This window comes from Cottoperca gobio, chromosome 6 (genome assembly GCF_900634415.1).
Source record: "Cottoperca gobio chromosome 6, fCotGob3.1, whole genome shotgun sequence".
Taxonomy (NCBI): Eukaryota; Metazoa; Chordata; class Actinopteri; order Perciformes; family Bovichtidae; genus Cottoperca; species Cottoperca gobio.
In genome coordinates this window covers 1,714,684-1,731,393 of record NC_041360.1, presented here as the reverse complement: position 1 = coordinate 1,731,393, position 16,710 = coordinate 1,714,684, and the positions used below count along the sequence as shown (strand labels likewise).

The 16,710-nt window shown below is 38.7% G+C and overlaps 2 protein-coding genes across 3 annotated transcripts; one reads left to right on the top strand and one right to left on the bottom strand.

Moving 5' to 3' along the window:
- Positions 1-231: 231 nt before the first annotated feature.
- gabarapl2 (GABA(A) receptor-associated protein like 2) lies at positions 232-10,167 on the bottom strand. Of its 2 annotated transcripts, none has more exons than XM_029433554.1 (4): positions 9,966-10,167; positions 8,628-8,683; positions 7,897-8,069; positions 232-2,760 (listed from the first exon to the last, which is right to left on the bottom strand). In XM_029433554.1, the coding sequence occupies exons 1-4, from the start codon at positions 9,997-9,999 to the stop codon at positions 2,646-2,648; spliced, it is 378 nt and encodes a 125-aa protein (XP_029289414.1). In that variant the 5' UTR covers positions 10,000-10,167; the 3' UTR covers positions 232-2,645. The 2 variants fall into 2 exon arrangements, with proteins under 2 accessions (XP_029289414.1, XP_029289413.1); XM_029433553.1 differs by lacking the exon at positions 232-2,760 and adding an exon at positions 3,785-3,930.
- A 551-nt stretch (positions 10,168-10,718) lies between these two features.
- tmem231 (transmembrane protein 231) lies at positions 10,719-16,559 on the top strand. Its single transcript, XM_029433552.1, has 8 exons — positions 10,719-11,265; positions 12,077-12,243; positions 12,394-12,522; positions 12,769-12,912; positions 14,108-14,189; positions 14,354-14,459; positions 15,845-16,033; positions 16,323-16,559. The coding sequence occupies exons 1-7, from the start codon at positions 11,115-11,117 to the stop codon at positions 16,005-16,007; spliced, it is 942 nt and encodes a 313-aa protein (XP_029289412.1). The 5' UTR covers positions 10,719-11,114; the 3' UTR covers positions 16,008-16,033; positions 16,323-16,559.
- Positions 16,560-16,710: the final 151 nt, after the last annotated feature.

The following is a 16,710-nucleotide window of genomic DNA, read 5'->3' as shown; positions in this document are numbered from 1 at the left end:
TGAAGCAAATTTGTGACATTGCGCTTTATAAATAAAATAAGGGCGACTTGTTTCTTTGTGTTTTGTCGTGCGCGAGACAAAAAAAGGGGACGTGCTTATAAAATATTGTTCTATAGCACTACTAGTTGTCAAATATTGCCCAGAGTATCTTTCATTTGTACAATAATGAAAGTGTAAGTGAAAGTGTAGAGAAGTATACATTTCATTATTTTTTAATAAGACAGAAACACCTTACGGTTTGTTTATTATTCATTTTTATTGGTCAGGTCTTCCAGCTACCTTACCATCAAATATCTAAAATTCCTTTATGTCTTTAAGATATATTAAACAACATACAACACTGATGAAATAAAACAATACTGAATATTATAGCATTCCTTCAATATATTACACATCTTCATATCATGTTTAAAAGCCTGAATCAGCGTATGGTACACAAATATGAATACTTTAATGGGTCAAGTAAAGGGTTGAAATCCGACAGATGACTTACTTTGATTCACCAAAAACTACAGATGCAGCCAAAATGTCAGTCATCTGAGTGAGGAGAAGAAAACTCACTACTGGTTCTGATTTTATCATTCCGACTCTCGTGCAGCCAAAGACCTGAGTAACACTTTACTTAAAGTACTTGAAATGTGAATTACACTGCTGTATATTATAAACATGGTCTTTATGAACACAGGGTTCATTAAATATGTATATTTAATCATTACCGAGTGTGAAAGCACTCTGCTCACTAAAAATACTGATTTATTAATCAACATTTCCACTTAGAGCCATGTGTATTTTAATCATTAACATAAAAGATATAATGGGCTGGGACACGGTCAAATACTTAGCAACTCAATCTCATTCCAGGAACAAAAGGACATATAATACATGTCATAAAAGATTTTCTGAAGTCATCATGTAGCCTACCTGTTGTGTGGAACAGTAGCTGAAGGCCATGCAGCAGTTTAGGGTGTAAACAGTTGTTCCACTGCTACATACTGACTTCCTGTACGGCCTGCGTCCTCTACTTTTGCTGTAAGATGTGATTTCTTACATTTTCCAGAATGCCTTAAAAAAAACCCGACAAATGTCTTTCTTTTAGCTTGTTAGCCACCCACTTGATGATAGTTAGGGTGTAGCCCAAGCCTTTACTAACTAATCAGAAAATGAAAGCTATACTAAACAAACAAAATAGGTTTGGAGATTAAAAGGACCAGTGTCTTAAAAGCTGGGTGGGGCTGAAACCAGAATTTAATACAACTTATAAGTGGTTTGGGCTAGCATGTTAGCTCTAAGTTGTCTATTTACTAATAGAGCAACATTAGCATTCATTTGAAGTCGTGTTGGTGTCCACCTGATGAACTGAAGTCCAATACTCACTTTCACTCAATACTTAGCTCTGTTTTGGTCTCCACCAACTACTGAGAAAAAGATCTGGCTCTAGCTGCTAAATGCTCCACTATGTTCACCAGCTAAACGCGAACTGTCTGTCTGCTGTTTGGTGCTGAGCCTAAATACCTAAATACCTAGACACCTAAATACTGCCATTATTATTATTAGTTACAGCTGTGTTTGTCAAAATGTCTAAAGGTTGTCCAAGGAGTGTAGGACATCTCTAACTGATGTAGAGCTAGACTATGCAGGATGAGGCAGAACAGGTAAAGTGCAGAATATAAGAAGAGGAACGTAGTAAGTTTTCCTTTTAAGTTGTTATCATTTTCAGATAGTTGCTCTGTGATGAGAACATACAAAAATCACAATTCTTCAAGTAAAGTGTTGATTTCTTCAGCAGGTCATGAGGTTCATGGCTTGCTGTTGGCATCATGAGTCTGAATCTCTGTTGGTGCTGACATCCGACATAATGTGTAAATACACAAGAGCCACATAAGAGCCAGGGGCTGCTGTTGGTCCCTGGCCCTGAGCTGGATACACTTTACACTCCCTTCTAGCAGAGTAAAGTCATCCGCCTTCATTCACCGTCTCAAAAGCATCAGCTGCCTTCTTTTGCATGCTTATAGTTGGTCTCTTAGCCTATCGTAGCGCTGTGGCATTCAAGTTATATACTGAAGTTTTTATACATGATACGATCAGTCTTACAAGTACATCCATAATGTGGTTAATGATTCTAGTGTTTCTTTCTCACCTCAGCTGAACACAAATATCTGTAACAACAAAGCTGGACTGGAAAGTTAAAGATATCTGACGTGCCTACAAGGTGCATTGTTTTTACTTTCTTTCTTTTTTTACGGCAGTGTTAAAGATATTTATCTCCACAACTGTCCTTTAAACAGTGATCAGGGCAAAAGACCAACCATTAATGTCAATCATTTTTGACACTGATGATCATCTGAGCCTGTCAAAAAAAATGAGAACAAGTTAGTTACTTGTTTGTTTATTGTAGCATTTCGGTGTTTAATTTTCACCATAAAATGTGTATTTTCTAGTATCAAAAATTGACCATAAATAACTTTGCCAAGTGTGAAGGTGCATTACTTATGTAATACATGAAAAGGCTTATGTTTGAAACATTGTGCATCAGTATGTCTGGCCCTACTGTGTGTGTGTGTGTGTGTGTGTGTGTGTGTGTGTGTGTGTGTGTGTGTGTGTGTGTGTGTGTGTGAGAGAGAGAGAGACTGGTATTCAGTGAAGCTTTAACCCCGTGTTGTATAAAAGGCCTTGTAGCCAAAGGTGTTCTCTCCACTGTAGGCCACGTACAGAAAGCCGTCCTCGTCCTTCTCCTTGTCATACAGCTGGCCCATAGTCAGACTGAAACACACAGCATAAACCAGTGTTATTAGATCACACACACACAGTCAAGTGGAATTAATTATACTTACATCTTCTATAGGGATTTGTGAAGACGAACGCCTCTAATATTGATTATTTTGTGCTGACAGCGGTCCCTTAGGACAAAACACATACAAACAGCAAAGCAAAAGGCCAAAACATATGGTACAAAAGGCCTAGTCCGCCCAAAATGGGTCTTTCGAATTTCAAACGCTTACTCCTTGTTGGCGTATAAGAAGTTGTAAAAAGTTTGTACTGTCCTCATTATTGAAGAACAACACATACATACAATAAATAAATCTAAATCTCTCTTATCATCATTCATCCTGCTTGCGCATTAGAGCTCAACCAATAAAGCAGCATGGCCGATATTATTTGTTTTAGCTTATCTCAGATATACAGTAGGTAATGGAGTGAGTGTCGCTGCTGTTGTTGGCTAAAAATATAAATGTCAGCAGATACGTACAGACATGCCAAACACACTGTATGTTTGAAATAATTTATAAACAGCCATATCGGAATTTATTAGCTTATTATATATATCCATTCGATATATCCATACCAGTGTATATGTATAACAATATAAATGCCATGATAAATTACTGTACATAAATTCCAAATTAGGTTTAAGGATAATTTAGAAACATTTAGTGTGTGTCGGACAGCAGTGATATCCCAGGTTATAATTTAAGAAGCAGCCATTAAAGAAAATGTATACGGTTGAAAGTTTAAAGGTTTTCCTCCAACAAACTAAAAACCAACATGGTGTAAAGGTGGAGAATTACTTTCCATATTTGGTCGTTTTTAATACCTCGGCCAGATTCCATATGAGTCAAAGAGAGGAGTCTGGCTTCACTGACCAAGAGGTTTTTAGATTAAAAAAACTTGTGTTAAAAGTAAAAAAAACAAATAAACATTGATGATGCGTGTTTTAATTAATATATATATTATTTTTTTTTGCTTTTAACATCTCAGTAGTGATGGATGCTTTCAGAGTGGGTGTTTTAAATGTGAATGGAGCCAGAGTTTAGAGATCGCAACCACGCAGAGCCGCATCCAGCATCCCAGAATGCTCTGAGGCAGCTGGTCCACTCCCATGGTCTGGTGAATGTATGGTGGATGATGCACGCAGGAGGATGCACGCAGATGCTAGAAATACAAATGGTCCCACGTGAGAGAGAATAGGATTTCCTCAGCCAGGTTAGACTGTATTTATTGTTTTAAACATCTTTTTTCACAATATTTTTATTACATTTTCAACATTACAGACAAAAAAGAAAGAAAACAAGCAAACAAAGAGAAAAGAAAAAAACCCAACAAGAACAAAATACGGAAAAAAGTGGTAATCTAATACAAAATGGCGTACATTACTTATTTAGGCAAACATTCAGAAACAAAACATGTTCACAAGAGATACACAAGTCAAGTTCGGAACTGCATTACCACCGCAACTAGTCACCCACTTGATCATCAGTTAAGTCCAAGTCTTTAACATAGTTTATAAAGGGCCAACATATATTCTCAATATGCTGCTTAGCCTTTAAAATGTAAGATATCCTCTCTAATGGAAGGCCTGATAACATCCGTTGTAACCACTGAGTAATGCTTGGACTGTGAACGTTTTTCCAAAACAATGCAATACATGTCTTAGCATGAAGCAAACTGAGGTCTATAAAGCTCGCTCGTTTTTACTATATTTATGTTTCTCCGGAAAGTATAAACCCAACAGAAAAGCTTGGGGTCCAGTAAAATCTGTTTTGAAATAATCGTTCTCTATTGTACCTCGTACTTCTTCCCAGAATCTTTCAATCTTTCTGCAACTGCCATATACAATGAAACCAATGTTACTCTAGTTTCTGGGCATGAATATATATTTAAATAGATATAGAGATAGAGAATATAATATTATAGAGAGAGAGAGACGTAGAGAGAGAGAGAGGAGATAGCGAGAGAGAGAGCTAAGAGGAGAGTAGAGAGAGTAGAGAGATAAAGATAGATAGATAGTAAGATAGAGATAAGGGATACGAGATGGAGATCTATAGATAGAGGAGAGTGATATATAGAGAGATATATTAGATATATAATATATATATATTTTATATATATTATATATAGATAGATAGTATATATATATATATATATATAGATAATATATATATATGTATATATATATATATATATATATATATATATCTATATATATTATATATATATATATATATTTATATATATATATATATTCCCCCAACGGAACCCCGCGTCCATTAACGCTCACTAAGGGCATACCTAGGGTGGGCCCATTAACGGCATGAAGTGTGTACATAATGGGTGCCTAAAACAGATATATGAGAATAGAAGATAGGAGACTCTAACATGGCCTTATGTTATGGACAGATAATGAGTGCATCGAAGTACATTCTATTGGTGGTACGCGGCCTTAAAAAGGCAGGGACAAAGATAAACCTAGGAAGAGAGGAGTAGAGGCGGGCACCAAGAGGCCTATATAAGAAGCGAGCCGACACAAGCTCGGGGTTATTTCCTCTGCGTCTTCTCCCGAGATGAGAGAAGTGAGGACTCCAACACCGAGAAGACTGAAAAGTGATCCAAGTTGCTGAACGAAGCACAGGATAGGAGTAACCAGCTTGGATTTACAAATTTAATCTTCAGAGTTTTTCTATACTCACTCTGCAAATGGACGACTGATACCTTAAGGACTTTCGACAAAGTCATGAGCAGCCCGGAGGCCATCGTCAAGCAGAAAGGATAGGATTGCTAGGCCAGTGATCCGACCTCTCTCTCTCTCTCCCCACCGATAAGTAGATCATATAGCCACAGCAATTAAGTGTTAGAGATTTATATTAAAGTTAATCAAGTTCGATAATAATTGTACTTGTTGTTTGAATCAATTTAAACTGTATGCCTTTGCCCCTGCTACTTAAAATAAAATGAATCTTTTGATTTAAACTAGAATTGTGGACATTGAGAATTTGTATTTTTTACGAGGTATTTAAAAAGGTTTGGAGCAATTAATATTTTAAAGGTTCTGTTAACGGTTTTCTCTAGCCAATAGATTGAACATGTCCCTGTGGTCAATTCCTGACTACTAACTAAACCTAGTCATTACCAAGTGCATAGATCATAGAGGAGAGCTGTTAGACAAACGTGACTGGTAGTAGCCGCTGAAGTCACAATGCTATTCATTTTGGCGGGATTATTGGTGCAAGCGGGACAGACTGTTGTATACAGGCAGTAGACACTAGGCTAAGTCTCCTCGCCACCAACTTAAATAAACTACACAAATGAAACATGGAAAACTCGCGAAACACAGCGGAGGAGGGAATGTGAATGTGCAAAGCAAAAAAGACCTATGATCTAACTTGTTCTACACACACATGCACACAGACGCACAAACACACACCACCTCATTTCTATCACCGATAACATAATGGCACGGACAGGCTCGCTATTTTGTGAAATAAAACATACAGAGAAGTCCCATGGTGCCTGTTCGCTGTTGTGTGGATTTTGATGCGTGTCTATAGCTAAATTGTCGATGGCGCATGCGCTAACCAAAGTCCGGCTAGGCAGACAGGTTTTTCGCAGTTTTCCACAGAATCCAAATATGCAAATCACTTCATGCAGGACACTGGGATTTTATTAGACTCCTCAGCCTTCACACCTGGTTCCAGTCTGCCAGCAGGGCTCACAACATGGACTTGTTCTGGGATAGTCCCTCTCTAAAAGAGACAGGATCCATCCCACGCACCCCCCGGATGCAGATCCTCCCCTCTTCCTCTAGTCACCACCTCCATCCTCTACTTCTGCACCCCATTAACCCCTTAAAACAGGAATGGTGTAGCTACCTTTATATCCAACATCATTTCTTATCATAGACCCTCTGAAGCAGGCTGAATATCGAACCCATCTGCTGCTAAACTCAACAACTTAATTATAGTATCTCGGGCAACCTTTGTCTTACTGGTTTTAACAGACGACATCACCCCAATCCTGTCTTCTCTCCATTGGCTCCCTATTTGTTTTAGAATTTATTGTAAAATGGGCATGCCTTCTCAAGCATGTCTGGGTCTGGCCCCAAGCTATAGCTGAAAGTTTGACTCACTATGAGCCAGCTCGCAGCTCTAGATCCTCAGGTAGGGCCCTTCTGGCTGTTACGTCGAGGCTTGAATCTAAAGCTGACCGTGCTTTTGCCATCAGGGCTTTGGAACAACCTGCCTGAAGAGAAAAGGCTTGCGGAATCAGAAAGCAGAAAACTCTTCTTAAAACCAAGTTTTATAGACATCGTTTTTATTGCTTTTATTTATTTATTTTTAATCTATTGTACTGTTTCATCATCATTTGTCTTTTCTCCACTATGCCTTTGCGTCATCTGCCTTCATGTGTTGATTTTACCTTAATTTTGTCTCCCTTTTGTTTGGCCCTACAAAGTGCTTTGTCTGTAACTTTGTAAACTGGGTTTTTAATAATAATAATAATAATAATAATAATAATAATAATAATATCGCCAGCTGTCATGCTCTCAGTTGTATTGTGATGAACTAATATGTTCTACAGATGCCTGTTTGTGTCTGTTTTGGTGGGGTTAGGGTTAGGGTTAGGGTTTTGGTTTCAGTTCAACTTTAAATTGCATTTACAGAGGCGCACTCAATCTATGTAGAGTTTGAACAATTTATTCAATAAGAACTTTGTCATCACTCAAAGTTGAATGCAGAACAGAAGAGTGTCCAATCTATAACCAATAGTTGCTAATGAATGTGGAGTAATATAAAGCTAAATGTGTTGAAGGCTTGTTTACATAAAGCGTAAGGTGTTTACAGATTTATGCACACCTTGTGCTGCCTGTTTTGAAACAACTAACAGTTTAGTATCAATAAATCATGTTAACATTGATTCTAAGAAGTGACTATATTTGCCCCAAACAAATAAGACCATCAGCAAAAAGCTGCACCTTGCTACTTGGGGATAATTTAGCTTCAGTGCTTCATGCCACTAAAGATATAGATAGATGAAATAAAACAGGAAACAATTCTGCCTTTATGATTCCACTGTCTTACTTCCTTCCACTCGTACAGCAGCAGGATGTAGGGTTGCTCTCACCTGGATTGGGGGACAGTTTTGTCAACAAAGAGGAAGATGGCTTTCTCTGAAGGCAGCTGGATACGTTTCCTGATGATCCACATGAACTGCGCCACTGTGATGTCAGAGGGCACCAGGTACTTCCTCTTATCAATGTCCACTATCTGAGAGCCAGACACCTTCTCCACTATCACCTGGAGCACATAGATTAACAAAAAATAGGCTTTTAACTCTGTGTGGCACGGTATGGTCTGCATTCTCAGTACACTCTGTACACAGAATTAGTTAAAGTGATTGAGTTTAACAGGCATTATCATCCACACAAAAGGCTCTGGGTATGTGTTTCCTATGACCGGGAAGTTAAACACCTTATTATATTATCCACAAAGTCCCTCTTTCTCACTCTGATCTGAGGTGTCAGTCTTCAGAGCTGGTATATTCCCTTCCTGCCAGCGTGGCTATGGTTATCACAGGATTTTCAGGCCTCAACATCAACAATTGCAAAGGACTATGAGTTTTCAAAGACTATTTCTTTGGACTTAAAATGCTGATATTTGATAGTTAGTTCTGATTTCTATTTTCTCCTAATCTGTCTATCGACTGTCATTAGCACTCACTCATTCTCTTCTTTCCCCACCCATAACTTTCACTCACCCAGTCACTCACTCCTTATCTCTTGACTCTCTGTCAATCACCTTCTGTACCCTTAACCCCCGTCCCACTGCCAAAATCACCACCTCCCCCTTACTTACCGGTACTCTGTCCGGATATTTGTTGCATATTTTGGCTGACTCCACACATCGGTGCTCTGAGGGAGAGACAGGAAATAAACAGGAAGTCAGGATTAAAAGGATGAGTGAGGCCTCTTGGGAGCCTCCTCTTGTGCCTTACTGCCGAATACAGCCAAGCCTAGTCTGGTATAGTGCTCCATAAGCAAAATCAAGCACAGCATAAAGCCTGGCAGTGGCCTGACCAGACAAAGGAGTGAATGCTTTGTACAGGATGCAACTATAGACCAAGTCAAAGTGTGATTATCTAATTTTAGTAGTGATCCTTACTGAATAGTCATGCATCAAATCAACCATCTTTATCGAGTGATACCAAACACTTTTTAGTATCACTATCATTATCAAAGAATGATAGTGCATCTTTCCAGGAGGCCTATGCTTTGTGGGCAGCACCAGATGCAGCAGGCAGACACTGAACAGAGGCCAGAGAGGGGAGAGTGAGGTGATGGATGATAAGATGTGGCAGATCCATTTAAGTTCAACACTTTGCAGGCTTTCCATAGCCCTGATAAGAGGCCTACTTTTGGAAACAACTCTACCAAACTAGAAGCAGCGTCTCTTTAAAAAGAGGATATTAACACACAACACTGGATGAACACAGAACACTATTCTCTTCAGTATGGATCTGCAAAACAAGATACCCCAGCTATCTAAGTAAGGAGTGAACTTTACAACAAAGTCAAATAGAAATTCTGGTAACTGAATATTCCCCTTGAAACCATAAAATGTGCATGCAAGTGGAGCACGTTACAAGCAACAACAACACAACAGTTTTAAACTCTGCACAGCCACTACTCATTTCCATGTGTTGCTCTTTTCTTAAATGTTCTCTGTCTTTTGTCAGTAAAGTATACCCCGGAGAGTGTGAAGCAATACAAAAAGTTACCATTCAAAGTAGACCACTATTGAGAGAAAGTGCTTGGTGGAGTATTTTTTACTTCTAAACTAAAAGCCATTTTCGACTAATATGGTCAAATGCTTGAATGTAATTTGGCAAAGAAATGTCTCCATGCAAAAGAAATACACGTTTCAGGGGGGAAAACAGCTGACTATGTATGTATTAAAGATTAACCCGATTTTGACAGCGGTCATTTGACTTGCAGGAAGAGCATGTTAGGATTTGTTGCTAGTCATGCGACGTTAGCCCGTATGGATCAGTTATTAGCAGGGTGCTGTGAGAAGCATGCAAAGCTGCACCTATGTGGAATGATATGGAAAAATAACATAGAGAGCAAAACAGAAAGGAGGGCGCATGACATGACAAGAGCATCTCTTGTTTCATAACAATCCAAACCCCTTTACCGAGGGAATGGTCCTCTTTAAACATCCATTTCATCTTTGCTGGATCCCCGCACTGAGGCGTGATGATAAGAGTCGAAAGGCGGGCTTTTAAATCAGCGGATAATTTCGGCGTAATGTCCAAAGATCCAGACGAAAGCGATCAAAACAAAACGTCAACAATTTATCTACGCCCGAAGCTTTCAACTGTCCGTCTAGCTGTAAGGTGACGTCACTGTCTGACAGAGGGTGGTGATAAGGATGCTGCCTTCATGTTCTCTAGGAAAGAATCCGTCCACCATTTGAGGCCCCATAAACCATTTAACAATGCATGCATTGCAGGGATACATGCAAAAGTACTGCTCTTAAAAAATGACTTAAATTAAAGTAGCAATTCCAAAGTGTAGAAATACTCGGTTACAAGTAAAGGTCCCTGATTAAAAAATGTACTTAAAAAGAGAAGGGTCCCGAGGATGCATATGGACTGTGCAAGGTTTCTGTGCTACACCACTGCTCCACTCCGTAAAAAGAACTACAGAAGTTTCAACAAAGTGTTTGCAAAATGGCTGCAATGCAACCATTCCTGTCACTTACATCCAAATAAAACCACACTAAACAACGCGAATAAAATTGGTCCAGAAGAAGCTATACAAAGTTTGTTTGTAGGCTATCTGGTTTCACTTGTTAATCGCTTGAAATGCTTAACACCGCTAAAGTAGCGAATTTAGGTTATTTAAATGATGTGTGACAGGACTAGCAAAGTGGATAACCCATAACCATGTGTGAACACTCCTAAATCGGAATTACAAAGGGTGTTCCTGTTCGTCCGATTGAACCGATATTGCTTGAATGCAGCATAAATGTTACTGGCAGCCATGGTAACCGTGAGACGCTAAACTAAACTGAAACATGGCGCGGTGTATGGTACTAGATTAGCTAGGGGGCTAACGTAAATAGCATGTTTATATGATATGTTTTGCCAAAAAACTCTGGTCTATATTAATTCTGTGTAATCTGTGTTTGTTTGGCAGTTTGTTGTCTGTGAGTATTTACTCACGTTAGTCCTCCGGGCGCACCCATTCAGTTACATCTATGCTAGCATGAGCATTAGCTACCTAGTGTTAGCTAGCTAGCCGACTGATTTGATAACACTGGTGATTACGAACGCTATTTATGTCATTACCTATGGCTTTCTATGACGTATATTCTCACCCGGCTTTGATTCGGTACAAAACGAGTGTTTGCTCGAAAGCCACACTGTTTCTGGCTGTTGTTTTGTGCCTTACCTACATCTCACCTCTGCTCGTTGCCTACAGGAGCCAAGGTACAGTAACTTTGAATTGCAGTAACTTTTATGAGCTCTGCTTCTGCCGATATTGCCAAATGATACATTTATAAATAGGTTATTGTGAAGTGTAAATACTATACATTTCATCTGTTAGTTATTTATTGTGGCGATCAGGAGATGGATAGTAAAACATTATAAAGACTTTCAGTTATAATATAAGAAGATTTAGTAGCTGATATAGTAGATGGTATAATAGATGATATAATAGATTACAAATCTCATGTGGTCCGTTCCTGCTTCACCAATCCACAGACCACGTTCATGTAGTTAGCTGTGTCTTGGATTCACAAAAACGGCCCCCTTCTTTGTTCACACAGACACTTTATAAGTTTTCATCATGACGCAGACACTCCTTCTCCCGTTAGTCGAAAACTTAAAGTGTCTTATGGTGCGCAGGCGTCTCCACGCCTCGTCTCTTCAGTCCCTCTGCTTCTGATTCCTGACTTTTCACCTAGATTGGGGTTAGTTTTCAAGCTACATGGCAGGAACGTAACATGTGTTTATTCATAACAAGGGGAGCATCTGCTGAAAACACAACCTCCTAACTCTCTGCCTGCCTTTTTTGATGCATCCTAGACACAACATAACCTCCTTTCTGTTCTCACTTTCCTCTCACTTCTTTCTGGGCAGCTGAGTTCACATATCATATTAACAAAATGTTAATGCTTAAAGTAGCAACAGCCAGGCTTAATAATTCACTGTATTCATTTCAATATATTTAACACAACCCTTTTTTTGTTAAAGAAGTACAAATAATTGTCTACTGTTAAAAACCTCGTTATTTTAGGTTTCTGGCTCAAAAGAAGCACTTATGAGGAACAACCGGTTGTGAGGTTCCAGTACCAGACTCTGCTGGTGGCAGCAACCAATACTCAGGGAGACTACGTCGCTTGGAGCACCTTCCCCCATCTTAACAACATGCTGGGGGCCAACCTCCGGATCCCTGCTGTCTCTGTAGGGAATTCACCACAGTTCCCCTGGCACTGTCGCTTGTGCCTGTATTTACATTACATTATTATCACCTTAAATATTGCTCTGGTTTTACACTGGCAAACATTTATCAGACTATTGTTTTTCTTTTTTGTGTGGGTCAACACACTATAGGTGAGAGAAGAGGACCAGAACCAGGATGGGAAGTTGGACTTCCTAAACTTTCAACTGCAGCTACCTCTAAAACCTGAAGAACAGGTGTACAGTGTCCAACTGCTGCTCACCTTCAGCTACAAGCTCTTTGTATGTATTCCACTGCAGTACATGAAATGTAGAAGCTTCATGTGTCTGTGCCATCATTAAGAAACACCATAAGAAAGCTGTGATTAACCTGATGGGAGGAAAATGACAGTCAATCTTAACGTAGACAAAATTCTGATCTTGTACAGTGTAGCCTGCCAACTTCAGTACGACACCAGCTCTGTCCAGATCAGCCTTAGTCAATGTTCCAACAAAAGTAAAGAATATTATTCCTTTGTGTTTTCCCAGCGAATGTCCACAGTGGTGATGCAGAGCCTGGCTTATGTGCAGCACTCTTCTTCTGTTCCCGGTGCTAAGCTGTTCATCAGCGGAGACCTAAGGTTGCTGCAGAGGACACCCCTGCCTCACCGAGGACTGTACAACATTTACAATGTGAGAGGACACTGACTAACTGTATTTCTCTCTCTGTCCACCTCTTCTCCTTCTCTTGTTTTCTCCTTTTGCTTTTTTGCACAAAGACAAATTCAAGTAGAGCAGACTTCGCCACCCATGAATGAAATGGAAAAATATTTGGACACACCATGAGACCATGACACAGGTCACATTTTGTCCGAGGCTTGAGCAGAATTTGGCAGAGCACTCTGCAGGAAGGTGAAGCTGAAAACAATCAACTAAGAAAATTAGTGAACGGGCAAATTTATGAATCAGAGAAGTTGCAATAGAGAGCCAGGAACCAGCAGAGATAGGATGGATGAGATGAGAGGTACATGTAAGAGAAGAGAGGAGAGGCGGGACTACAGGGAACATTGCAAATATAATCTTGGCACAAACGTTATCATTCAACTTTTGTTAACTTCCCATTTCACAGATTAAGAGGTACATTGGATGTGTGATTTGGGCTCACAACCAGAAGGTTCTCTCTGTGTGACTATTACATGATGTCTTTGTGTTCATGTCAGCTGGTGCAGACGTCAGTGTTCATTTTGGCACCTGATTTAGTTTGTCATATTTTTTGATGAGTTTTTTTTCATTTGATTATTTGTTAGATTTAGTCGACTCAAACTAAAGACATTGGAGTCTAGTTTTGTCAGTGACATTTAAAACGTTATGTTGTCTAAGCATTGTGAGGCTACAGCCGTCACTATCTTTGTTGTGTTCTTGTTTACTTGTTCACACACAGTGTCCGTGTCACTCTGCTCTGCAGTAATACACACTACTCAGTCAATCTTGTTCATCATTTCTAAACGGTTTAAATATAGAACCCCTCTCTGTCCCTCCTGCTCACCATCACACCTAGCAGTAGTGATATTTCTTTAGCGAACATTTAGAGTAAGAATTAGATGGTTTACCATCCCAAATCCTTATCCTGGAACAGGAAAGACGGTCGGCTGAAAGTAACGTAACAACATTTTGTCAACGTTCTCGTTTCAAAGGTTACTTTTTATTCCTTTTTAGTGTTGTTTTCTCTTAGTGACGATTGCTACAATCAATCTTAGCCCTCATAATAATCACAGTACAAAGATCTAATTGCAAAATACTACGACGTTTTTCTCCCCCATGCTGAGCGACAGGAACAGTGGATCTTTATTTGCTAAGCTGTTGTTCTTTGTTCTCTATTGATGCCAAGGTGTCAGTGATCGATGGCTCCAGCCCCTTTGCAAGTGCGTATGACCTTGACAACATAATTAGGAGCTACCAGGATAGAAACTGTAAGTTGACAAAGGTTCTCATTTTGTTTGCATGCTTTTATTGCTGCTGAATATTCTATGTGAATAAACCCTTGTATTACATGTGCGGATTAAAGTGTGGATATTGTAAAATATGATAACTCTCACTTTTCTCTCTGTCTTTTTGTACCTTTTTTTTCTGCCAGTAACCACAATGCTGTCCTGTCCCATGCCAGTTTGGACTGTGGGACGAGCTGCTGGCTCTCCCTTTCAGCTTAATGCTGAGATCCGTTACCCTATGGAGGTCATTAGATATCCTTTAATAAAAAAAAATATTGATTGATTTTATTGATGTAAAAATAATTGTATTACCTCCTTTAGTGTCTGTGATCAGAACTGCCTCCATAGCAGCGGTTTGCTATTGAGAAATAACAGACCGTAGAATGCAGTAATTGACCAATCGGAATCGAGTATTCAACCAAGCTGTGCAATATACATTTTAAAAATGGTTTATAACACACTATAATGTTGTTGTTAACAGCTATAAGGACATTTTAAGTGTTTATTAATGTACAATAGTTGTCCATAATTAGAACATCACATATTGAAAACATATTTTATATTATTACAACCGTGTTTTAATATATTGTCATTCATTATCAAGTTCTACCGCAGCCTCTAACTCTGGGTGCCCACAAGAGGAGTTATAGTTGTTTAAAAATACATAACTAAAGACTTATGTCTACCTACAACTACATTATAGTGGGTTATAAACGTTTTAGCTATATTATTTGTATGTGTGTGTATATATAAGATTAAGATTAACCTGATGATATTTAGCAGTCGACTGCACAGTTTGTTCTTCTTGCAGTTCTGTTGACTTTCTTTTGACACAAGTTTGATTAGGCTCAGCAGTGACACAGCAGGTTTAATCCAAAGCAGTGTCACTGAATTATCTTCTGAAGTGTAGCAACCACATCAGTTGAACTCAGGTGTGCAATTGTTGAAAGCTTTTAAAGTTTAAGTGTAAGCCCTGTAAGCAGTTCAACTGTTAGTTGAAACACTGTCGTATTACAATTACTTTTGAAGCAAAAGATGCTGAAAGCCTCTCAAATCCTTGCCTTATTGGAATGTGGATTGTCAAGATAGCAACCGTCATAAACAATGTTAGTGTACACTGTAATAACAGCACGTCATCCTTAAAGGACATGTTACTGTAATATGAATATTTTACTGCACCTAGTGCCATACATTTGTTTGTTAATGAAACTGACTAGGTGCAGTGCAGAATCAACATTTTCTAAATTTTGTATTTATTCCCCCAGACGTCCCAATGAGAACTGATGCGCTCTGTGAAGCATCATCAATAACCATAAAATTGTAATTTTCCAGTTAAAATAAAATTCCTTTCACCTCCATTGTACTTGGCCAGTGGCGGTGGATATCTGGGAGACTTTGCAAAATCTGCATTGCAAATGTTTCATTTTGTTTAGGTGAACAGACCCTTTAAGTTGCACGCTTTGCAAACTTTCTATACATTTTGTATTGTTCCTCACTGCCCTCATTGTCTTTTGAGTTTTTCATTAAAACAAATTGGACTACATCCACATACAGTGGAGAAAAAACAAACAAAAAAAACCACATGTTTGGCCTGTGAAGTTTTCCTCATCATTTCTGCCTTAACCGTCTCCTGCCACCTATCGTCCTGGCTTCTGGGAAACCATCAAATATGCCTGGATTCAGTATGTCAGTGTCCTCCTCATCTTCCTCTGGGTCTTTGAACGCATACAGAGATTTGTTTTCCAGAACCAGGTTCTAACCACAGTACCCATACCGGTGGGAAAACCTCATCTGTCATGATGCAGCGGTGGAGCGTTGACCTCCAGGTATACAAGAAACACCAAGTTGCAATATTATGTACAATGTTACATGTCTCACAATGACTCACCAACACTGAACTGTAATAACCTAATCAACCACTTTTAGGGAATATTAGGTATTTCTTGTAATTTCATTATGACATACATAAACTTCAAATTCTTCCTTTATCATTTGAAGATTTGCAATGAGCAATGAATGAATGAACCTCCCAAGTGAAAGTAGTCCTGAATTATGTTGGCTGTTTTTTTACAAACATACACAAGCTCATTCTTATTTGAACCTTTTCCTTGACAGGTTTCTATGCAGGCCCTCCTCTACAGGAAGTGCACTCATTCTTGCCATGGAAAATGCATTTCTTCTTTTACTGCTATTTGAAGCAATGGAAAGTTATAGAAAATAAATAGATTTTCTATATTTGTACTATTTGTAACTTGATAACAATTTGTGACCAATAAAAAAATGATTTGTTCATATTTGTATTGTACAAAGCTTTAGGTGATGTATAATAAATGTATACATTTTAACATTTAGTATTGTCTTCAACCTTAATTCTTTAATTTACTTTAATCTTTGAATACTTTAAAAAAAGCTTTTTTTTAGAGTGACAACATTCACTTGTGTGCAACAGCAGTTAAAATGGTTTGACTCTTATTTAATAATAAAAATAACAGCACAATTATAG